Below are 24,747 nucleotides of genomic sequence, written 5' to 3' on the forward strand. Positions count from 1 at the left end.
CAAGGCTAAAGAAATGATAAATACCAAGTGCTTCTAGCATGCACCTTCAGCAGGGTTTTATCAAATTTATTTATCAAAGTAAATGCTCCATCTTAGAACAAGGGAAACATTTATTTTAAAAATATTTAACTGTCTAATACATTACACTTTAACAATATTTATAGTAAAGGATTCTTACAAGAAAGAATAAACAGCTTTATGGTACAATTAGTATAAGAAATATCCACATGGGGACTGTTTTGCAGTGTAAAAACACACCATACATCTGAAATGGTCATTTGCATATAAAAGCTACCACTGATGCCAGTGAGTTGCACAGTGATTTAAAAAAAAAAAAAAAAAAAAAATTTCAAACAACAGAATCCAAAATATACAAGTATCGCAAGCTATACACAGCTAACCAAATCAACACAGAACACTGTAGCAGGTTATTCCACTTTGTCTGAAGTTACACATGGGAGGATGAGTTGAGTTCTGACACAGCTTTTATGAAGTTCCCACATAAAAGCCTCTCAGTCCCACGAGTTTCAGAGGCTGCAGAGCTGCACCGGTAAATGCACTTGGCTGGGGGATTTACAAGGGCCAGGGCAGGTCGCTGAAGTCCACGGGCCCGCCCAGCCCCGCGTCGGCCTCCAGCAGGCTCATGATGACTGCCATGGCTGCCTCGTCATTGCTGGGGCTGCTGGAGCCCTGCTCCGTGTCGATCATGTCCATGCCCATGTGCGAGTTCTCCCCTGCAGAGGGAGCACAGCTCAGCCAGGCTGCTCACACACCACCCGAGCCACTGCTCCCTCACTCAGCCAGGGAACAGAGGCTTCCAGGCACACCCCTGGCACTTCCCTTAGGTACAGCTAAGTGGGGGGAAGCAGCAGGCTCACACATACACAGATGTAAGATTTTTGAGTGCAGAATCTGAAGAAGGTATAGAAATGATAGCAATTCTATATCAAAATTTGCTGAGTGAGTTTTACTGGGTAACTAAGAAGGAAAAGAGCAAGTAAGCTTTTCTTAGATTTATCCTTTACCTTCAACAAAAGATGTTTCTACCAAGCAGAAAGATTTTTACAGACAAATAAAAAATGCCAATTGTGCAAGTAGAGAAAAGATCTTAGAATTTTCCACTGCAAAAAAAACTGAAAAACAACTTCTGGCTTAAACTGTAACATAGTGACTTTTGTGATTGGAATATAGTACCGTGAATATGGTAATGTTAGTAGTTATGATAGGCTATAGGGAATAGTAAAGGTGTTGATTGGTTGTCATGTTTTAAGATGCTCTGTAATGAAAAGTGCATAATGCACTGTAACCAGAACTAGAAGAAACTTTCAGATGAACCCACAGCTGTGGTGAAAAGGCTTTGGGCTGGGCTCCTGTCACCCACAGCCTGTCAATTGCTGCATCATCAGGATACAATAAACAGCATTGTAAAGAGCCCCTGGAGTTCCCATCCCTCAAGGCTCTTGCAGGTAAGTTTACAAAACAGGCTGCCAGCACTTGGCTGTGGGCATTGTGCCTCAGCTGGAAAAAGCAATTTCTGCTAAAACCAACCATCTGCAGTGTCCAGCTGGGAGTGAGGGTGCTCAGGTGTGGCTTCACTTACCCAGGATAGAGGAGCTGTCGGAATAGGGGTACCCAGAATTATCCTGGATTTGTCCTGACAGCAGCCCAGCTGAAGAAATGTCTGGAGTGCCACCATTCAAGATCTTGAAAGACAAAAAACAGAGGCTCTAAAGCAGCATGAAATGGTGCATTAAGTCTTCAAGTGTCCTATACTGGAATTTTTAATATAGGGTAGATGGACTTCCCAAAATAACCCTTTGGTTCATAACAAACAATCTTCTAAATAAGGATAAATACCAAGGGGGTGCTGAAAACACCCAGCCCTGCACCTGAATTTTCCTTTATGCCATGCCAGCAGCCCCTGTTCTGTGCTATCATGTTGAATACCGTAGGGCAGAAGAAGAAACAATAACTATCACTAGAATTGTAATTCTGTTCCAACTTGGGAGTTTTATTTCAGGAACAAAGACAGCTGAGAATAGATGGAAATATTTACTGTCTGTTCCAGTACAAGCAATTCTTACAAGCAAGTCATCATTTCTGAGAAAGAAAGGTTAAGTAAGCTTGAAGAAGTGCATAAGGATCTGGACAAGTGTTGTTCTTGCTCTTGATAAAACTTCCACAAGCATTTAGAGATTGCTGGAAGCAGCCAGGACAAGATTTCAGGTGCTGGTAATGTCACCTGAGTGCTACTCAAGCAATCTCAGAGCAAGGCAGGTGCACGGTGTTGACATAAAAATAACCTCCCAGTGCCCAGGCAAGCACAGAATTGTCCTGGTTTGTGCTCCAGCAGCACGGGAGCACTGCTGGGATTCAGCCACTGCTCCAGTGCCAGCACTCCCAGCCTTCACCAGCACGGGGTGGCAGAGAGTTTCTGCAGGGTGCAGACAGATGAGGAGAGCTGTTCCCTGCAGCTCTGCTGAAAAAATACCACCTAAAGGGCAGAGGGAGTGTCAAACACTGCTGGTGGTTGGGACCTGCTGCTCTGCCCTTCAGGGGCTGTGAGCACGGCAGGGCTCTGGCTCACTCCCTTCTGCAGCCAGGAGCTGCTCCCTGAGCACAATCCCCTCTCCTGCAGCCAGGAGCTGCTCCCTGAGCACAATCCCCTCTCCCTTTTGCAGCCAGGAGCTGCTCCCTGAGCACAATCCCCTCTCCCTTCTGCAGCCAGGAGCTGCTCCCTGAGCACAATCCCCTCTCCCTTCTGCAGCCAGGAGCTGCTCCCTGAGCACAATCCCCTCTCCCTTCTGCAGCCAGGAGCTGCTCCCTGAGCACAATCCCCTCTCCCTTCTGCAGCCAGGAGCTGCTCCCTGAGCACAATCCCCTCTCCCTTTTGCAGCCAGGAGCTGCTCCCTGAGCACAATCCCCTCTCCCTTCTGCAGCCAGGAGCTGCTCCCTGAGCACAATCCCCTCTCCCTTCTGCAGCCAGGAGCTGCTCCCTGAGCACAATCCCCTCTCCCTTCTGCAGCCAGGAGCTGCTCCCTGAGCACAATCCCCTCTCCCTTTTGCAGCCAGGAGCTGCTCCCTGAGCACAATCCCCTCTCCCTTCTGCAGCCAGGAGCTGCTCCCTGAGCACAACCAGCCCAGGGGAAGCTCCTCTCACCTTCTTCCCTCCTGGCGAGGATGTGTCGGGTGGGGGTGTGCTGGTGATGTTCAGGGGACTGGAGCCACAGCTGGAAGGTGATGATCCTCTTATCCTAAAACATGCACAAAACAGGGCAGGGATTTACAAGCCACTCGGAGGACTTGGGAGTTTTAAATGCTGACTTCATTTAAAATGCTAAAAGCATCAGCTTCATTTTTGTAATCTCCCATTCTCACAGCAGCACTGCTGTTATTTGCAGCCAGACCAGCAGTTCTGTGTAAATCCAGCCTGCTTGGGCTGCAAGCTTTGCCTCCTCCCTGTTTTCATCCTGGACAGCCTTCACAGAGGAAGGAAAAGGTCCTGGCTGCTAAGGAAAGCCTCATTTTTGAGTATTTCACTCAATTTCCACCAGCTAAGAGTTCCAGCTGCCTCCCTCACAGAAACCCAACTTCCTCCAGGGAGCCCCTGCTGGACACTGGATTGTTTTTAACTGCTCTAAGTTGCATTGTTCACTTCCATTTTCCACAGCCTGATCAAACATTGTTAATAATGAATAATGTATTGACTGTAGAACCAACAAATCTCCAGACTGAAGGGAGGAGGGGTAGTTACAGAGAGAAGCAATGGAAATGGGAATCTTCTCCTTGGCAGAGCTCCCCTGGGAAAGCTGAACAGAAGGCAGCTTTGGAAAATAGTAACAGCTGCTGAAAAAGGACTGGAACTAACCCAGGGTCCGAACTGAAATGCAAACGCGGGTGGGAACTGCACTACTACACTCACTTGGACTAATTAAATGCTTTACAGCTACTAAAAGGGATGGTTAAGCTCCAAAGTATTGGCTCAGCCATGTTTTTCTTCTTTTTCCCCTTTTTCCTATTCCTACAGAGAGGAATGAGGCCTTAGGGATAGGTCTGCTGCTGCCTGAAGTGAGGATGGAGGGAATCTCCTGCCTGCAGCAGGAACAAAACTGGGAAACAGACTGAATGTGTTCAGTCTGCTTAAATTGCTGCCACCAACACCTGCTGGGTCTGACCCCTTCCATAGGAAGGGGAACACAGCTCCCAAGAGGAAATCTGTGAGGAGCAGGGGTTTTTAGCCAACAGGAATGAAGTGGCAGCCACTGAAAGCAGCTGCTCTCACAGGTGAGAACAGAGAAGCAGCTGTGGATCCCCAGAGTGCCTTGGTGACCCTGTGCTGACCCAGCCCCACATCCTCACTGCCATGGGAAAGCCCCAGCGTTGTGTCCTTGCTCCAAGGGAGCTGCACAAGCTCATCATGCACATCTAACAGCTCCAAAAGCATCTGAGTGAATGGACTGCAGGAAAACAAACATTGCTGCTTTGGCACACACTCAATAGCTTTGGCATTTGGAGGTTGTGCCACTCACAGCCTCAAGTCATTGGGAAAGGAACAGTCTGGAATGGATTTGTTTCTAGGTAGCTGCTCTTTTTAACTCCTGTTTCTGGTGAACAGGACATCATCATCACCACTGCAGAAAAAATGCCAGTGTCAGTCTTTTGCAAGAGGAAGCTGCAACTTCATGTTTTCCCTGTGGGGGCTGACTGCCACAGGGATGCTGAACAGGAATCTGGAGCTGTCGGAGAAATACAGTTGGATCATTCCTTATTCAGCTTGAATAAGTTCTTTCAGAGGAAATTAAGGAAATCTAACTAAAGAACAGTAATAAAACATCTTCACACCATTTTCTCTCACCTGTGAATCTCCATGATTTCTTCAGCAATCATCCTCCCTATTTTACCTGCCCCAGCTCTTGTTCCACCTGGAATTCCAGGCACAGTGGGATGGGTCCTTTTGGGGCCACCTGAAATGAGCAGAAATTCTATGGTCAGAGAACAGCTTGCACACCTTCTCCACAGGGAAATTGTGTTCAGGCTCTGAGCAGCTGCAGGACCTTCTGAACTGATTTATGGACAGTCCCACCAACTGGTGAGTGCCTTCAAATGGATGAAAAGCTCAGGCTTGCACTGAGCTCTGCTGGGTCTCAGATGTCCCTCTGTGCCAGCAGGGACAGAACAGACCCCAACTCTTTTAGAATCTGGCAGTTATCTTCCAGAATTCAGCATCTGGTGCTACCTCTTGTCCAGAGCTGGTGCAGAATGGCCTTGCCAGACCTGCCCCACTCTGTGCCCAAACAGGCTCTTCTCCAAACATGTTTGTTCTCTGCTTTTTGTGGAGAACTTGCCAGTGCATGTTCCATTCAATATGGGATAACCTGATGACTGCAGATAAAGCCCTTGCAGGTAACTGCAGGAATCTAGAAGTGGGGAGAGAAGGGAGGTCTGAGCAGTTAGGAGCTGTTCCTGCAATGTCATTTCACACTTGCACAGCACTTGGGAGGTTGTCAGGAAGGAGCCTGGCATACTCCAAGCAGGGAAAAGCCCACACTGAGAGGGCAGGAAAGGCCTCAGCATTGCTTATCCAGAATGGATAATTGCCTGCTGCTGGAAATGCACATTCACCAACAGCAACCCTCAGCAGGTGTGGCTCAGACCCAAAGCTAACCCTTATTTCCCTGAGGGTAGGAAGCAGTCTGGGTGCAGAAGGGCAGCAGATGTGAGCAGGCAGGATGAGCTGCCCCAGGGCAGCCCCCTGAGCACTGGGGTTACCTTCTCCAGCCTGGAGAACACTGTCCATGCTGTGTGGGGATGCTGCCAGCTGGGGAAAGGCCCCGTCCCCACTCTCCAGGACTGTGGTGCTGTGGAGGACAAGGGTTAGAAAAAACCAGTGAGAGAAAACCTGACAGGTAGAAAACCCTACCAGCGATTAAAAGCCAGTGCAGGCAGAGTTTCAGCAGTGTGTGTCAGTGTCACCCTGTGACTGACACCAGGGCTGGGTAAACAACAGAAATCAGCCACCCTGGTCCACCTCAAAGAGTGCACCCCAACAGCCTCCCTCAGCACAGAACTCCTCTACTGCAATTATTCTGCTGAGAAATCATCTCCAGAGAAAGGAAAATGGGGGGAAATATCTGCTAAAGCAAAGAAATGCATGTCCCTAAGTTCCTACAAAGCCTAAATCTTTTTCCCAAAGATTTCCCAAAGAAAGACAATATTTCTATTTTCTGCAAATTTCTGCAGAAATTAAATTACTGCAATTGTTAAACTAAACCCCTTCTCCCCATGTTATCTGGAGAAGACACCTTTTATCTTACAAATAGGTCAAATCTCACAAGAGAAAAGGGCAAAGCAATGGGAATTCCCAAGCACCTGCTGAGGGAAAAGCACTTACCAAACAACTGTGTTTGTGGAGACAATGTATTCTACTTCTTTGGTCCAAGGGTTCATGAAACTGAACCAGCGACTCCTCAACGTAATAAAAGAGCCATCTTTTATTTTAAACTTGTAGCAGTTAGTTGTAATTTTTTCTCTTGTCTGCAAAACTGAAGACAGGCAGAAAGCAAGTCATGTATACATACTTACATATATAAATGGAGCCCTTCTAAGGGAAAACCCAGTTAATTCCTCCCCACATCCCTCAAGAAAAATGTTATTCCTCCCTCATCCCCCTCACCCATCCTGAACCTCAAATATTCCCTATAAATCCATGCAAGTCCAAGCTAATCACAGTGTTTGGCACATGCAGCACAATGCTCTTGACTAAACCCCCTGCAAACATCAACACCCAAATCTTTGCAAGTCTGTTTGGGTTTCCTTTAAACACAACAACTGTTGCTGATATTCAGAACAGAATTTCTTTCCTGAATTATTAATAACCTTACCTTGTCTGTGACATTCTGCAAGATGTGCTATATCATCTTGATGAAAATATTCATAACACGAAGTACCTAGAAGTTCCTGGGGTAAGTATGCCAGGATGGCTGTTGCCCTGGGGAAGGGTGGGAGAGGAAGAAAATAAAGAGAAAGAAAGAAAAAAAAAAAAAAAAAGAAGAAATCAATCTTTTCAAGCTGAAGCATTAGTCAGAGATTCTTAAAGCTCACACCGAGGCTCAAGTAATGCAGAAAGGAATTTTCAGCTTAGAAAGTTAAAAAAAATTCCTTAAGAATACTATTTTTAATTCTCAGGTAATTAAAAAAGTACTTAACACCCAGAGCCCTCAGGTATTACATTTGACCCACCAGAGGGGATGTAAGACTTGCTAAACAGCTTTGAAGATTTGCTGTAATTTGGGGAATTTAAGCCTGAAAAAAGCTGCCTTGTAGCAGCCACACAAAGCTTTCTGCATAAAGTGCCACTGCAAAACAGACATCAAAGGTTTGGAAAATTCAGGAGTGGGACAGAAAAACACCTCACCAAACTCAACTTGGATTTTGTATGTTTCTTAGAAGAAAATTACTGAGGGAGAAGTGACAGTTCCTTGAAGAAACTGAAGTAAGTGTCACAATTCCAAACTTCTCCAATGCAAATAAAACACGAAGGGCAATAAGGAACAAACCTAGGTAGATCAACACCTGTTCTGCAATCTAAAAAAAAGCCCAAACTAAATATCATAAAATGTAGAAATTGGTACATATTAATAATTATGGATAAGAACAAACAGAAAAAAGCTGAAGCACAAAATCTGTAGGATTTCCACATGAGGAATTTTTTTTTACTCCAAGAACTTTAGCACAGATGGGGAACAGCATGAGCAGCCACAGGTGATTTGTGAACCCTTTTCTTTTCACAGCAGGGTGAGCAGGTGCTGTGGAAAGGAAAATTGCAGCAAATCACAGACATAATAGACTGGCCATTCAATACCTGACCATGTCCTGTTATGCAAGGAAGGAAATTGTTTGTGTCCTTCTGGAATTTCATCCTGTATTTACTTTTTCCCTCAGCTCTCCTCTCTGACTTAACAAGGCAGCTCTGAGTGCTGCAGCTCTATCTGATGACATCTGCATAGGTAACAAACTGAATTTTACTCTCAAATTCACCCTGCAGACCAATTACAAGTTCTGAACAAATAAGAGGAGAGATGATTCTTTTGAAAACTCTGCTTGGTGTGGCTGCCATTGCAGCAGTGAACTGTTCAGCAGCTCCCTGGCTAATTGGCAGCCCAGTTAATTGGCAATCCAGAACCTAATCCATAGCTGTGCTTCTCCAGGGACCCTGAGCCCATGAGGACAGAAGGGCTCACAGTTTAGGAAAAGTTTCTTCTCTGACTTGGAAATAAATTGTTTTCAACTTTTACAGGTGCCTAAAAATTCTCCAGGAGATCATTGGATGTCAACTTCAGGCTACAGATGAGGCTTTCTTCTAAATAAATTCCTTTTGAAAGAGCCCTTTGAAGTAGCACAGACATCCCAGGGACTGTAAACAACAGCTGGAAAGCAATTCAACAAAAGCATATGTGTTTAAATCCAATGGGTCAATATTTTCTGAGTCTCATTATTTTAGAAATGCCTCAAAATTACACATCAGGGGAATATGTCTGATCTTTTGAAAATAAAACTTGTCTGTGAACAAGACAGAATGGCATTTTCTGAGCAACAGAAAGCCAGGAATGCTCCCTCAGCTCCCACCACTCAGGAGTTGGCATTTTCAAAAGCTTTCTATCAAATTAAAGCCAAGAACACCCAGCCTAACCAAAACCCACAAACTCAACCACCCCAAAACAAATAGGTAACATAAAAAAATAAATAGATATTCTCTGTACTGCACTTCCTCCCATGACTATCCTCTAGTTCCTCTCAAAGGGCACTAAAGATCAGCTGAGTGTCCCCTGGAAGCAATTCCAGCAGGCAGGGTCTGTCAGTTTGGGGTTTGTGCTTTTCTGTGTCTCAAGCAGCTGAGCCAAAGCCACAGGGAAACTGGAACAGCCTCAATCCCTCTGGACAAGGAAGGGAACCAAGCAACCCAGCACAACCTCTCCACTACCACCCTTCAACCTCCTACTTCTCCCTCCTTGATCCAGTCCTTTGTCATGAAGATTCAGGTCATCCGTGCCTGCTGCTGAAGAAAAATTCAATTCCATTTCTTTTGGAAAAGAATTAGCCCTTCAGATAGCAAATTGATGTTTGAAAGCAGATAGCACAGGGGAACAAGTTCTCAAAGCATTTCCCAGAGATAACCCTCAGGAAAAGCTTTCCTTCTTACAGACACAAAGGGGCACAGGCAGAAGCATTAACCCAGCAGAAGGTGGCCCAGTAAATAGTTATGTAAGTGTACAGCTAGCAAAGCTAACCCAGCCTCTAACTGTTTAAAAGAGCTTTCATGCAACACAGGAACCTATTTGGGTCCAGTTTCAAAATATCTTCTTCTGAAGATTACACACATACATAACACCCCTAATGAATTGGCAGAAATGATCCTGGTGTTATTTTGCCAGGTTTTTTGGAAGTCTGGGGGATTTTTTAAAATTTAATCAGTCATGTTGAATAAATGTGTAGTAACAGCTTTGAGCTCCACCTCAAAAACCAACCCAGCTTGCAGTAAAAAAAACTTAAAAAGGCAGCAATTTAATTTTTCTGAGGGTTTTTATGCTGCTGCAAGGAAAGCTGTCCATAAGGTAGTGCTGGACAGTGACCTGGGTGGAAGCTGTTAGGGGTGTAAAAATAACTATGTAGTTATTGGCTTTTGCTAGCACATACAGACTTTTGCAAAGTATTTTGCTATAGTATGATTTGTAATCACTTTTAACTGCTTTTGATATAATTTGTCAACTTCTGTGGCCAATACCTTGGCCCTGTGTAGTTCATGTATTTTAGTGTGATAAATATATTATAGTTTAGGCTCTTGCAAAATAATGAAATAAAGACAGTGCTGGGTATTAACTGTTGCAGAAGTAGTTAATACTTTTCTAACTAATTGGCAATGGTAAGAATAACTCAGTTCTATGAAATAGATAATGGTGATTTAATGTACTTGTAGAATATAATATCTGAATAAGGTAACATTGGAAAGAACCAGGACACCAAGAAAAAAATTTATTACTGACTCTCCAGTTATCAGGAAGTGTCAAACAAACAGAACAGAGCCTCAAGAAGAAATAAAATATATTGATTTCATGTATAGGATGGCTTGAAGACAAGCCAGAGGTTAAAAACCAAGCAGAAGAATTCCCAGAACATATAAACTCTGACTGATGATTGTGATGTGTAGAGGGATGCAGGACTCCAGTTTGCTCTCAAGATGCTGTTTATTATGTCCAGATAATTCAGCAATTTATTTATTATTGAAAATGCTGATTATTGTATCCAGAGGATACAGCAATTCAGAGGTCATGGGTGATAGAGCCTGGCCTACAGCTAAGCTCAGCTGTAGGCTTGTCTGAAGCCACTCTAGTTCTGGTTACAATGCATTCTATACTTTACTTTGCTGAGCATCTTAACACATAACAACCAATCAATACCTTTACTATTACCTGTAGTGTAACCTTGCTACTAACATTACCATATTCATGTTACTATTCTCCAATCACTAAAAGCCAGTATATTACAGTTTAAGCTAGAAGTTGTTTTTCAGTTTCCTTGCAGTGGAAAACTGAGACCTTCTTTCTACTTGCAACATTGGCTTTCTTGCTTGCTTGTGGAATCTTTTTGCTTCTGTTTGAGGTGGGTTTATCCTTTGCTCTGAGCCACAAAAGCCTTTTCTAACTAATATAGCCTTTGCCTTCTTGGCTGTAAGTAAGACTGGCTCAGCAATATCAAAACCTGCTTTCATTTCTATTCCTCCTTCAGATTCTACATTCAAAGACCTTTCTGTTAAACACACATATCTGAGAGCCCTCCCTGCCAAACCCATCCATCCCAACCGCGACGGAATCGCGACAGAACCGCGATGGAATGGCAACGGAACGAACAACAGCTGCAGCGCTCCCACCCCGCTGCTCCTGCACACACACATGCAAACAGAAAAGCAAAATCATGCCAGCAGCCCAGCAGGAGGGCTGTGTGCCTGTGGCAGCAGGGGAGCTCCCACCTCTGGTCCACGAAGACGAACTTGCCGTCGATGGCGTGGCGGGACACGTACTCGGTGGGCTTGACGCGGATCTCGCCGTTGGCCGGCTGCGGCACCACGTGCGGGTGCAGCCTCCCGATGGCCACCAGGCAGCTCAGGTTGCAGCCCTCGTTGTCCGGCTCGTTGTCCTCATCCAGCCCCATCTTTGTGGGAGGCCAGCTCTTTAAGTAGCCTGTGCTGTGGATAGTGCAAAAGCTTTTGCGGTCTGCTGTGGAAACAAGAGGGTGGAGAAAACAAAGTAGCAAAATGTAAGAAAGCGGTTAGGTGCTGGATACAGCTCTGGAGAAGTAAACTCGGTTCTGCTCATAATGCACCTCCTCTCTTGTGCAGGAAATTTGGGATACTCTTCACTAAGGCTGGTCAGGGGCTTGGAACACAAGCCCTGTGAAGCTGAGGGAGCTGGGGGTGTTTAGCCTGGAGAAAAGGAGACTCAGGGGTGACCTTATCACTCTCTGAAAGGTTTTTGTAGTCAGCTGGGGGTTGGATTCTTTCTCTAGGCGGCACTGACAGAATGAGAGGACAAGACTTAAGCTGTGCCAAGGGAAAATTAGGTTGGATATTAGGAAAAAGTTTGTCACTGAAAGGATGATCAAGCACTGGAATTGTCTACCAGGGAGGTGGTGGAGTCAACATCCCTGGATGTGTTAAAAAAGATTGGATGTGGCACTTGGTGCCATGGTCTAGTTGAGGTGTTAGGGCATGGGCTGGACTCTTAGATCTTAAAGATCTCTTCCAACCCAGTCATTCTGTGCTTCTGTGAAGGAGAGCCTGGGCTAAAGGAGGCTCAGGGGAGAGCTCATCACTCTCTAGAACTGCCTGACAGGAGGAGGGAGCCAGGGAGAATCAGCCTCTTCTCCCAGGAAACAGTGGCAGGATGAGAGGACTCAGGCAGTGCCAGGGGAGGGTCAGGCTGCACATCAGGAGCAATTTCCTCACTGAAAGGATTGTCCAGCACTGGAAGGGGCTGCCCAGGGAGGTGCTGGAGTCCCCATCCCTGCAGGTGCTCAAGAAGTGACACAGCACTCAGTGCCACAGTCTGGTTGACAGGGGGATGTTTGGTCAAAGGCTGGGACTCAATGACCTTGGAAACCTTCTCCAGCCTTAATGACTCTGTGATTCTAAAGGGTTTTTCAGCACTCCTGCTGTAATGCAGCTAATCTCAGATAATCCAATAAACAATTTATCTTGGCAAAACCACTGTTTATGCTGAAACATCACACAGCTCAGACCAAGGTTGCTCTTGGTAATTATGAGCAGAAATTGCATCACATTTTATTATTTCAAAGGAGCAAATAACCCAAAGGAATGTATGAAGAAATGAGTAGATTTATAAATAAGATGCCTCTTTCATCTTGACCTGAGGTTCCTACAAAACCCATGTTTGGCAGAACATACAGTGAGCACAAAAGCAGGATGCAAGGCTGAAGCTGAGCCTGAACCTCATGGGGAGTTGGGGCAGCTGCCACAGCCAAAGAATACACCAAAACTGCCTCTGTTCTCTTGCTGTTTGTATTTACACTTTAACACCAAATGTGTTATTCACAGTACTTAAAGAAGAAACCTTCACATTTGGGCTAAATATATATTCCAACATGCCTAGAATAATAGCCTGCAGAGGAGAAAATACTACCAACACTGCTAATGCTACCAGCAAATATTCCAGGTGTAGAAATAACATGTTCCCAGCACTCAGAACGTAACAAACCCACAGATGAACTTGGAATAACACTTTTTTAAGATGGATATCCATCCACACATCACTGGGCAAATGTGGAGCAGAGAACAAGGAACAGCTCCCCTTTACTGGAGACACTGTCCAGGTGGTCAAGACCGAATGTCTTGACCATGTTTTAAACTGAAATCTGACCCATGCCTGAAGATGATGCAACAACCCCTCAGAGCTGCTGGCACAAACTGCCTGAAAGTTTCAAGAAAGCAGAGTGGAGAATTTGGCTTTAAATGCTAATAGAGGTGTGTAAGAGATACTGGAGGGGGCAAGGGGGAGTTTGAAGAAGTAACAGACCTAGATATAGTTCAGAATCTTAATAACATCAATAATCATACAAAATAGAACCACTGCAAACGAGCAGTATGAAAATAAATCCTGAGAGCCTAGGTAATAAAAGCACGATGGTTACCTTTCTTCTTTGAGCAGGTTGAAGGGAAATCCTTGTCCTCTACTTTGACAGAGGGCCTGTTGCACTTCATCCTGCAGAAGAAGGAGCGGCGCGCTCCGGAGCAGAGGCGCGAGGGCCCGGGCGTGATGTCCGTCTTGACAGGGAGCCCAGCTGTGCAAACACCAGGCAGGCTCAGGGGAATGGCACAGGGAACTGCCCCACAAACCCCACCCCACAGTGCTTCACCCCTCCTGGGTTGCAGGTGCTGATGTGTGTGAGGTTCTGACTCTGCTTTGTGCTGTTAGAGCTCGAGAGAGCGGCGTGCTGAGTGCCAAGAGCAGCAAGGGATTGGACAAATCCACACAGGGCCTGGGATAAACACTGCAGTTCCTTTGAAGTGATTAAAAATATTTCCACAGCCAGAGAAGAGTTCCATACACAGTCACTCAGCAGGATCCTGACCCTTCAGACTGGCACTTTTCTATCACAACCCTCCCAGAAAACACATGTGCACATAGAGCAGGAGAGCCCCAATGACACTCCAGGGACAGAAGGAGGAAAAGAGGTAGCAGGGACTCACACAGGAACTGCAAATCCCCAAGAGCTCCAGTTACGTCTCAGAAGTCTCTCTTGCCTTGCAGACATAAGTGCACACAGACATGCCCTAACAATAAATCCTGACCTTTCTCATATTCTCACAGGGGATTCTTTTCTGTGGGAAAACCAACCAAAACACACCTAACCTCTGGTGTGTTTCCCTTCCAGGGCTCCAGGAAGACATGGAATGCTTCCATGGCATGCATCAGGAGCACAGGTATCAGCAAGGCCAGTGCTCCAAGGGCTGATGGAGGATTTAAATCCCACAGCCTGCCATCCACTCCAACCATGTCTGTATGGGGGATATGTAAAACCAAGCAGCTGTCACATGAACAAAACTTCCCAGGCCTTGTGGTGCTTTAACATCAGGAGGAAGAAGCAATTCCAGCATTCTAGTGGGAAGTGTTTCCCTTACAATTGCACTGGAGTGAGGTGATCTGCAGGAGGTCAGGCTGCCCTGTGCCACATGCCCTCCAAGCTGCTGCACCATGGTGTGAGTACAAGCTGTGCTGAGTTACTCATGCCAAGACAAAAATAAATACGTGCACACATCCTCATACTCTTCACCAGTATGAGCTCTTGAAATTCTACCAATCCGTCTATCATAGCAGATGGGAAGACTGTAATTCATAGTATTTATTTTTGCCCTAACTTTGTCAGAGGCATACAAAGAAAAAAAACACCAAAGAAACAGGAGGCAGCACTGGATATTCATGCTTGACAACTGATGAAACCAGGAGCCAGAAAAAACTTCAGCTGATTGTGCTGAAGCCTCCAGGCTGCCTTGCCCTCGAATGATCTCTCTCAACTTCAGCTTATGAAGTTGAGCTGGTGGCTTCTGTGAGCTGAGATCCAGGAGATTCCTGCTCCTGACAAACATGAGAACTTAACAACCTGGAAATCTGCAGTTGTAAGAGACCACCTTCCACTTAACTCCTGTTATGAGAGGGGAATTAAACACCCACTCACCCCCAGAGCAGCAGAGATACAGAACTACTTTAAAATACCAGAGTGGAGCAGAGCTAAGGGACATGTCAGGAAATTATTCCAAAGTTAAAAACTTGAGAGAAAGGCTGAGTGATTGATGGCAGTAAGCAAATAGATAAATAAAATGAATCCTCTATCTTGGCTGACATCTAAGGATTACCAAGATAATAGTGAGTGTATGCTGACCATTTAGAATGAGGGATTAGAACAAATGCTTCCTTTGTTCTACAGAGAAAGTTCAGGCTTTGATGCCTGGAAGAGAGAGGACACCTCACAGGTGAAGCCAGTTCCAGCAATCCCTCTGTGCCACAGAGCTTGCCAAACCCACCAGCTTCCTGTTGTACCTGTTCCACACATTTATTTCTTTTTTTTTCTTTCTTCCTATCTTTAAGCTGCAACTCCCTTGGCATGAGACAACCCAGACAGCATCCCCCACTTCAGGCATGAGGCAGATCCCCCTCAGCAGTGGCTCCAATGACATTTTCCCCAAGGTGGTAGCACTCACTTTTTGCATCTATGAGTCTCTCTCGTGGCGCGGTGTCAGAAGAGGAGAGCTGCTCCTTCACTTTGGCAATGTCTTTAGGATGGAGATAATCAAATAAACTTTGACCAATCAAATCATTCTGTAGAGATTGAACATTCAGTCAAAAAGTAAAATAATGGCTCAGTGTATTTTTTTTATTTTAGCATCCAGTATGAATAATGCTTTTACACATAGGTGTAAGCAAGGAATACCAAATATTCAGACCCAGCCTCACTGCAGGGGGTTTGGACTGGATGACCTTTAAAGGGTCCCTTCCAAACAATTTTATGATTCTGTCATTTGATGGAAGGTTTTTCTCTGTGTATGGAAGTTATGACTACCATTACACAGTAATTTCTGTCATCTTTTTTCAGTAAGAGTTTTGCAGAACTGGCATGCTCAACTCCCCCCCACCAAATACTCTGGTTTCTACTCAGTCTTACTTCTACCACACATTTGAATGAAAAAAAAAACCATCCTAACTGAAAATGTTCTCTTTCATTATTTACAAATGAATAGGTATTTAGTATATACCTAACTAAAGGCTGGCCAAGAAAGATTTTTGAAGCTAATACAGGTTTTAAATTTGATGAGGAGTGCAGATGACAGGAAAAAAATGAAGATTATTTACACAGTGCATGTTCCAAGTTAAACCTTATGTTGAGCATATATGAAAAACCTGGCTTTGGTATATCTGATTTCCAGTTTCCATTAGTAAGCATGCCAGCAAAATCAGAACAGATAGAAAGAAAACTAAGTTGGAAAATCCATGTGAAGCTACTGGAGGAAGCCCAGACTAATGTTTCAGTATTTGCTTACACTCCCAATTAGGTAATGCTTCTGCAAGCCTGAGGGTAAATCCTTGAGCAGAATGCATCAATCAGTGAATTAAATTTAGTTCCTTTTCCCCTCCTTGCTTTGAATGGAAACCAGAAAACAATCTTCTCTAATGACATGGCAGAGAAAAAGCTCTTTCTTTGCAAGACCTCTCAGCTTTCAGGACAGGCTCCTCTCATACCTACCCCTCAGAAAAAAGCACAACCATCAAAAAGCTCTCAAATCTTTTAAGACTTAAAATGGAAAAGAATACCTGACTGTAGTTGAGGATCTTGAAGACAGATTCTGAAACAAACAGTATCTTCCCTCTGTCACAGCCCACAACAAAAAGAAATCCATCTGCTGCCTAATTGAGGGGGGGAGGGGAAAAGTCAAATCCCAAGTTATACATCCTCCATGCATTGTTGTAACCTTTAAAAACACTTTGTGTGCAGTAGAATTTCTACACTAGGAGAGCTGTCTTAACATTTAGAGGTAACTGAGTCAACAGGAAAAATGTGAAATTACAATGAAGGGGTTTTTTTTGCATCTACAAACATTTTTGGCATTATTCTGGGCATTATGCCCAGAATGTAAAATAACTTTTATGAGAAGAAAGAACCCATTTCTTGTCCAATAATATTATGATTATGTTTAATAATGCCTTCAAATTAAAATGTTATTTTAACTGTACTTTAAAAAGTTCCTCTTTTAGAAACCAACCATAACCTGGATATGTATTTCTGTTCCTGGAGGCAACTAATTCCTATTTGCAAAGTACTGCCTTTCAGTCACACACAAGCATGCAGGAATAGGCTCCAGTTATGTATCTTCAGAGTCACAATGCTGCAGAAATTAAATTCTGCATCTGGACACTGCAGTGCTTCAACAATTATACAGCCACTAGAAGAGCTTAGCCAGTGACTAATGAGATAAGCTCTCCACATGATAAAAGCAGTGTAACAGCAGGAGCTGAACATGCTAAGTCATGTTACATCAGTGACCTCAATAAAAAGGTGTTCATGGTATCATTGTACACTGAAAATCATGGCAAGGTAACCCAGGGCAGCAAGTCTGCAAGAAAGCAATTTGTGTGATTTTGGTTTACACATGTAATAACTGAAGATTCTGATGGCTCCATCTAAATTGCCCTCTTCAATCTTTCTGCTTAAATTAAGAAATGCTAGTCATCATTAAACTCACTGACACTCACAGTCTCCAGATTTCTTAATTATCCTCCATAATCAAAACATTTTTAAGCTGAGATACAAGGCAGAAAAATACTGCTGGTGTGCTTTGGGAGAGCTACAGTCACAGATATTAATTAAAAGTTGGAACATACCCTGAGAATAAGATGTTTTAATTCATCATCTGATAGAAAAGCAGGCTTGTAGTTTGCTTCTGTATATGGGTTTGTAGCACCTAAAGAAAACAAACAAACAATTCCTATATCCCACCATTACACACTTAATGAGCAATTCTCCTTTGGCTCCTTCTTAGACTGTTCATTGTAGGAGTTCTTTAAAATGAACTTTTTTTGGTATTAACTTAAAGGATGAAGCTTTTTTTGCCATGACATAAGTACTGCATTAGGTAGAAATGCAAATTAAATGCCTCTGAGATATAAAAATATTCCTTGACATATTTTTGAACCCAAAGCTTGTCCTTGATTTATGGCCTAGTCTCAGAATTAGAAGTGACAAAAAAAAGATATTAAAGAATAAAAGCATTCAAACTATTTCTTCTCCTTATAACTCAGTAAAATATGACAAGCTCATGTAAACAAGTGATACTCAGGAATTTACAAATCAATTCTCTCATTCCAAAAGATAAAACCAAAAGATAAAGCCAAAGATAAAACCCAGCATTACAATGACATCATCTTACAATGTTAAAACCCCAAAAGTGGCAACAAATGAGGCAGCTATTTATTAAGGAATCATTCTTCTCATTCTATTCCCTTCAAAAAAGGCAGAGGAGAGTCAAATTAGTAACCACTGAAGTGTTATCCTCTTCAAATGACAGTGGCAGGAAAGTTAAGCCTTTCAAAAATATGACTGAATGCTCTCCTAGAAATGAGAGCAATCACCAGGGTCTTTCTTACCATTAGCTGCATCCCTTTTTTGTCCCCTCAGTGGTGCATTTCTTGAAGGCTTAAAGCTTTAAATATCAGCACCAATTGTACTTAAGCACTCATTTGAAGTTTTAGGAACACAGCAATTTCTCACAACCTCAACTCTTCCAAACCTGCATGTTTCCCTTCAAGTGCTTGCAACAGGAACTGGTCAAAAAGACCAAAATTCAGTTTTCAAAGCAATCTCTATTCTTTCACACAGAGCTAAAAGGTTCAAACACAAAACCTCAGAAGTCCTGTGGGAATATCATACCTAAAATGTAACCACTCTACCCAACAACCTGATGCACTGCCTGCTTAGAGCAGTGCTCAGAACTGCACCAGAATTAACTGTGCACTGCCCTTCAGCCCTTTGTTCCCTCTCCCCAGCTGCCTTGGAGCTGTGGCACTGGCAGCAGTGATCAATAGGTCACATGATGGAAAATTATTCTTTTCTCATCCCCAAGTTGCCCCAGTCACATCAGGGTATTTACTGGACCATGAACTAGTAAACTGTGAATGAACACTGAGCATCAGATGCTAAGAAAACAAGAGAAGTCCTCCCAAAATTAATTAACTTACTCCTTCTAGGCAAAATAAAATAAAATTAAATAAAAAATTAAAAAAAACAAAAAAAAGGGGGAGAGGAAAAGGGTGGCTTTGGGGAAATGACACTTAGAATGCCCCTGCAGCCCAGGTGTTACCTAAAGAGCCTGACCTGGAATAGAGGCTAGACAGAGTTAAAGAGGGATTTATTAAAAACCCTTCCAAGGATTCACCTTGGGCAGTACAAGAGCCTGGCTGTGGCTACACCCAAGATGGACCCTGAATCACGAGTTTCACACTTTTCTAAGTTTTGGTCCATTTCCATATTGGGGTTAATTGTTCAATTCCAGCTCCAGGGTCTGCAGATTCTCTCCTCAATTTGCTGCTGTTTGCACTTTTGGGGCTGAAGCTGCTCCTTGTTTCTGGGGCTGGAAAAGGATTGTTTTATGTGACTGAGCTGGGAGGAGAACTTGTAACACTTTCTGTGAAGTTCAGAGTCACACACCAATGCAGTGCAGAATCTGGAAAATATGAAAGCTAAAACTTGAGGCATCACAGCCAACTCACCACGAAGTGTTTTCATGTGCTGGACAGCCATCCTGAGCACGGTGAGCTTGTCCAGCTTACGGGACATGGCATTGCACGTGGGCACCAGCGAGGCCAGCTCGTCTATGAAACTGTTCATCTTGTCCCTGCGCCTCTTCTCGATCTGACTGTGAGCCTCCCTGCAGGGGGAGAGAGAGCAGGGCAGGGTGAGACACTTGGGAAACAGTGAAACACTTCATCTTGTGCCTCCTGTACCTCCCTGCAGGGAGAGAGAGAGAGCAGGGCAGGGTGAGACACATGGGAAACAGTGAAACTGTTCATCTTGTGCCTCCTGTACCTCCCTGCAGGGAGAGAGAGAGAGCAGGGCAGGGTGAGACACATGGGAAACAGTGAAAATGTTCATCTTGTCCTTGTGCCTCTTCTCAGTCTGACTGAGAGCCTCTCTGCACATACACACACAGTGTGTAACACATGGAACACTGAAACTGTTCATCTTGTCCCTGTGCTTCTTCTGGATCTGACTGTGAACCTCCCTGCACACACAATTAGGAATTTACAAATCAATTCTCTCATTCCAAGCCAAAGATAAAACCCAGCATTACAATGACATCATCTTACAATACCAAAACCCCAAAACTGGCAACAAATGAGGCAGCTGTTCATTAAAGCAGAGGAGAGTCAAATTAGTGACCTACACACACAGAGCAGGGCAGTGTGGAGCACGTGGAACAATGCCCAAAACCTCCTCAGGTTAAGTGAGCTACCCTGCCATCCCTGTGGAAAGGACACCAGACACCTTTCAGACATTTGATGTTAATTATCTGGGTGAAGAATGGTTATAAGCAACAGGAAAGGTTGCAGCACAAGCTTCTGGTTTGCCAGAAAACACACCGATGTTTATTTAAATTTATATTTTCCCATATTAAGATTCATTGCTAACAATATCACAACCCACTATCAAGTCTGAAAGAAGATGAAGAATGTAACATTACCAGAAACATATCTGGCTTCCATTTCAACAGCAATGAAGTGACTAAAACCAAGTTGCTCACCAAATTAGTTGTTTCACTCATGCAAACTTAATGAAAAATGTGAACAGTACAAAGATATGGCAAACTAAAGGAAGGCCCAAGCTAGAAAAAGTTATTTTCAGAAGAAACATACACAAATAATTCATAGATGGCAAAACACAAGAGACAATTATTTTAAATATATTTGTTTAGAACATTACCTTGCATTTTTTATCCTGCCTTGTTGGTCTGCATACTCCAATCTGTTGAGAAATGACATGACAAAGTTACAGTGTTGAAAGCAATCAACCCAACTCTTATACTGCATCTCACATCCTACTGATTCTCATTAAGATCAGTTTTTTTTAGAATTTGAATGTTTATTTAACCTTTCTACAGAAAATATCAGTATCTATAACATTGTGCCACAGACTTGGGGGTGTTTTAGCTTGTCTGTTCTGTTGTTTTAACTAAGATGGTTTAGATTATTCCTTCATCCCAGCAAAGCAACAATTTGGGACCACAGTGACACTGAGAACAGGCATCCACAGTCAGGATCCTGTGTCAGAGCTGTGGAACTGAGATTTCAGTGGCTGTATCAACAGTACCTTCCATGTTGGTCATCTTTATCTGTATCCATACCTTCCCTGCAGAAACAGAACAAAGCAACACATCACAAATTCAGCAGGACTGGCAGAACTGGTATCCAACTACCATAAAGTCAGAATCAAGTAATCCTGCCTCTCTAAATCATAAATACTGAAAAAGGAGCATAAAAACAACAACCTGGAAGGACTAAGGAAGCTGTGTGGTTTTTGTAACATTAAAACATTTTCTTAAATTAGTAGTGTCTCCTTCAGAACTCACTAAATGGCACAGTTTGATGTGTTTGACAGCAAAACATGCTGCAGTTCAAAGATATCATCTGTTACAAAAATGTTTTTCACTTCACTAGAGGAAGGGGGAAAAAAACCAACTTTCTGCAGATGTCTGTATGTTCCATAACTCAGTTTGCCTTAGAGTAATTGATTTTGGGGTAAAAAATGGTAATAACCTAAATTAACACACCACTGGAGATGGCCAAATGCATGGAGAGAATAAAAGCCTGTATGAAACTAATCAGGCACACTGGAAACTACAACTTTCATTGTATATACATGGTGTGCTTTTGTTTCACCATGAAGAAAAGAAGTAAGGAGAGAGGCATAAAGAATAGAAATAATCCCCCTTATTACATTTAATATTGTAGCCACAAATGCACAACTAAGCAGGAGAGTCTAAGTGTTCATAGCTGTACTTGGTAAAAAAAGCTAAATGCCCATGAGTACACATATTTTTTAGACAAAATAAATTAGGAAGAGAATGTTTTGACTTATGTAAATCTGTACAACTGTGCTTATGTGGACATCCCTAGGCCTGCTCATTCTGGTTTAATTTCTACCTGTAAATTTTAAGTCTATGGAAGCAAGAGGCAGGGAAAAACCACTGGGCATCTTTTTGCTAGTGAAACCAATTACTAAAATATGTATACTTACTCAAAAGGAAAGCCATCGAGCCTGAAAAGAAAGAAAAATAAAGTACACCATATATAGGAAATAAGAACAATGTCTTACATTTTCTGCTGAAATTCTCAAGCTAATTCATATTCTACTTGAAATGAAAGGCACAATGAAAACAGGACAATAGCAGTGAGCATTTTCTAAAGAAACAAGCTTGTTCAAATTAATCTACTTTCTGAAAAAATAATTCTGCTTTTTAAGAATAAGAGAGCATAGTTCATTACACTTAACATGAAAAACTAATAAAATAACTAACCTAAATTATGTTATGCAAATCATTGAGATATTGTTTCATCTTCAGAAAGGAAAGATCTGTGCTTTATGCTTGTTGTCCTTGTGGTTAGTTAAATGGGATTTCAGAGGACTCTAAAGGCCAGAAATAAAACATAAAAATAAAAATAAAGTATCCCAAGTTTCTCAGTTTTTGATTCTTGCCCAGCAGGACAGATGCACATTTTGCTTTAGTCTCAAGTCCCAAGCTGAACATTATACAGATTTTATCGTATCATGAGGAAATTAAACAGAATTTCTACATTGAAACTAACTGCTGGCATCACTTCAGGACTGCAAAGTGACCTGAAATACCACTGAGCTTTACCATGATAAGAGGTTGTGTTTTATATATTATGAAAATGTCTTCTCATCTCAGCCAAATCACTGCACTTAGATCAATTATCTTTGTGATCAGTTTTTAAATAACAATAACAATAATAATAATGCTAAATGTTTTCTTCATCTCCCAATCTGCACACCTGAGTTATTGTCTACACATCTAAGGAGGGATAAAAATGGAGAAAACCTTTCTAGAGAAGAGGAAGTTGGTAGGATTGAGGCTGCTCACTCAATTTTGTAGCAGTCAATTTAACTAGAGGGACTTCTCAGGGAGACTAAAGGCATCCCAGAGAGGTAAAGTTTCATGCATAAGTTCTCCTAAAAAGAATCTAATTCTTAATTGTGATGTTCAGCATGAATTAAAAATTCTGCCCCTCCTGGTATAAAGAGCTGCCAACAGTCCAAAGGCCCCCAGCAATAAAATTTGTGCTAAATTACATAAAAATGGACTCTGTGGCTGGATGAATAATGGATGTGGCCACTCACAAGCTCCCCTGCAGCCACACTTTGTGAAGTTACAATGCAGAGGAGGCTTGCACAGGCACTTGCAGTTAAGTAGGCTGCTCTTGGTGCTCCCAGTGAAGGAGACATTACAGGTCTGAGAATTGAGCAAACTCTGCTGTGCCCTTCACTGCTCTGAAGTAGAGTTGGTGGGATTTCCTTCTACAGTTGAGAACCACTACAAGATTAAACCAGCTGGTTAAAAGAAAGACAGCTCTAATACCTCAAACCAGAGACTACTTAGATTCAAATTCAAATAAGAGACCAAAACAGCTTCAGCAGGCAAAGGGGCAGCACATTGATAGGAAATGACTAAATAGGCAAAAAATAGGTGAAGAAAAGGAACTACTCCTGGTTTTGCTTCCACTTTTCAATAAATTTATCTTCCCCCTCTGTTGGTTAGACATTGTGTTTCCTATGTAAACAGTCAATATAATTAACCTTCACACTGTACCTTTCCCACACCACCCAGAAGTTTTTCTCCTCAGCCTTACCCCATGTGATATCCCTCAATTCTAGCTGCACTGAGATGGCAGCTTTATTTTTATTATTATTATTAAACAATGAACTTGCCTCTTGGTGCATAGTTGCTTTCTTCTTTATTAAAACCTTTAAAGCATGTTGTAAAGAAGTTATTTAAAAACTATTATAAATACTTCTATATTCTTCCCCCCACTGTATTGTTGTGATACCACCTCCTTTTAGCAGTGCTAAATCAAGAGAAATCCAACTTACTGATAATCAGTTGAGCTTCCCTTTCTTTTCCTATTACAGTCCATTCCTGTAGTGCTAAGGGAACTGGAGATCAAGTCAGCAGGGTCTGGTGACATAAAGTCACTAATTGTAGAAGATATGTCCATCCTTTGGTCTGCCATTGGACTGTCTAACATTAGGGAAGAAATAAAAAACAACCCCCCAACCAAAACAACACTGCATTAATATAAGCAGACACGTATTTTTTTATCAAACAACTTCTCAGACTTAGCATTCTTAAAAAACTGCAGCAGTCATTTTCTATTCTTTCCTCTTGCAGTAAAAATAACAGGTAATTTCTCCTTTTCCAGTTACCATGACCACTCTCAAAACACATTATGTAACACAATTGTTTTTAAATTTATCAGAATGATCTTGAACTAAACCAGGTTTACTAATGTTACCTGGCCAGCCAAATTGCTTCTACCTAACAGGAATATTTCTGACAGGGAACACTTGTTTTAGTGTGTCTCTCCATTTGAAGATCACATTAGAATTCACAAACTTTTGAGGTTCAATTTCCACTGAATTCAGAACATTTCCACAGAAATAAACATCTCTCAACAGCCGACTCTACAAATAAAGACATTATAACCCAATGGTGTTCTAAGAAGTCTAGTTAAAGGTACAAATGAATCTAATTGGCTTATTAATCCTCTAGGCTGCAAATAATTCAAATATTCATTATTTAACCCTCTAGACTGCAAACAATTACACTGTTGGAAGAAGCCCTGTGAAAAGTTCAAGTGTGAAAGAGAAGAGTTTTTACCTGAAGGCCTGCCTTGGAAGCCTAAATCCACTTGGGCAAAGATGATGATGCTCAGCCCAAAGCAGCTGATAACCTTAGAACTCTTCCATGCCTCATGTTCTGTTGGTCAAATACTTTCAAAAACCTGAATGGGAGGAAAACCAACAAGCTTAAAAAAACACCTTAAAAACAATTGTTTTAGACACAGTTTCTAAAAGCAACAGATGTTTCCAACTCAGACATCAAATATTAATTTC

The 24,747-nt window shown here is 42.6% G+C and overlaps 1 protein-coding gene across 9 annotated transcripts in view; it reads right to left on the reverse strand.

Moving 5' to 3' along the window:
- Positions 1-31: 31 nt before the first annotated feature.
- BMAL1 (basic helix-loop-helix ARNT like 1) overlaps positions 32-24,747 on the reverse strand; it is a 48,420-nt gene continuing 23,704 nt past the window's right edge. For 4 of the 9 annotated variants that reach the window (XM_079310149.1, XM_079310148.1, XM_079310147.1 and 1 more), the window contains exons 2-19: positions 24,512-24,635; positions 23,725-23,872; positions 21,853-21,873; positions 20,926-20,964; positions 20,539-20,580; positions 19,329-19,486; positions 17,445-17,524; positions 16,377-16,469; positions 15,269-15,386; positions 13,201-13,350; positions 11,024-11,270; positions 6,882-6,988; positions 6,392-6,542; positions 5,770-5,858; positions 4,856-4,964; positions 3,161-3,254; positions 1,601-1,703; positions 32-734 (exon numbers count right to left, since the gene is read on the reverse strand). In XM_079310149.1, coding sequence (XP_079166275.1) covers positions 574-734; positions 1,601-1,703; positions 3,161-3,254; positions 4,856-4,964; positions 5,770-5,858; positions 6,392-6,542; positions 6,882-6,988; positions 11,024-11,270; positions 13,201-13,350; positions 15,269-15,386; positions 16,377-16,469; positions 17,445-17,524; positions 19,329-19,486; positions 20,539-20,580; positions 20,926-20,964; positions 21,853-21,873; positions 23,725-23,864 — 1,902 coding nt within the window. In that variant the 5' untranslated portion in view covers positions 23,865-23,872; positions 24,512-24,635 and the 3' untranslated portion in view covers positions 32-573. Of the gene's footprint in view, positions 735-1,600; positions 1,704-3,160; positions 3,255-4,855; positions 4,965-5,769; positions 5,859-6,391; positions 6,543-6,881; positions 6,989-11,023; positions 11,271-13,200; positions 13,351-15,268; positions 15,387-16,376; positions 16,470-17,444; positions 17,525-19,328; positions 19,487-20,538; positions 20,581-20,925; positions 20,965-21,852; positions 21,874-22,132; positions 22,443-23,724; positions 23,873-24,511; positions 24,636-24,747 lie in introns of those variants that run through there. The other 5 variants (XM_079310154.1, XM_079310152.1, XM_079310151.1 and 2 more) reach the window with 4 other exon arrangements.

This window comes from Erithacus rubecula (assembly GCF_903797595.1).
Source record: "Erithacus rubecula genome assembly, chromosome: 6".
Lineage (NCBI taxonomy): Eukaryota > Metazoa > Chordata > Aves > Passeriformes > Muscicapidae > Erithacus > Erithacus rubecula.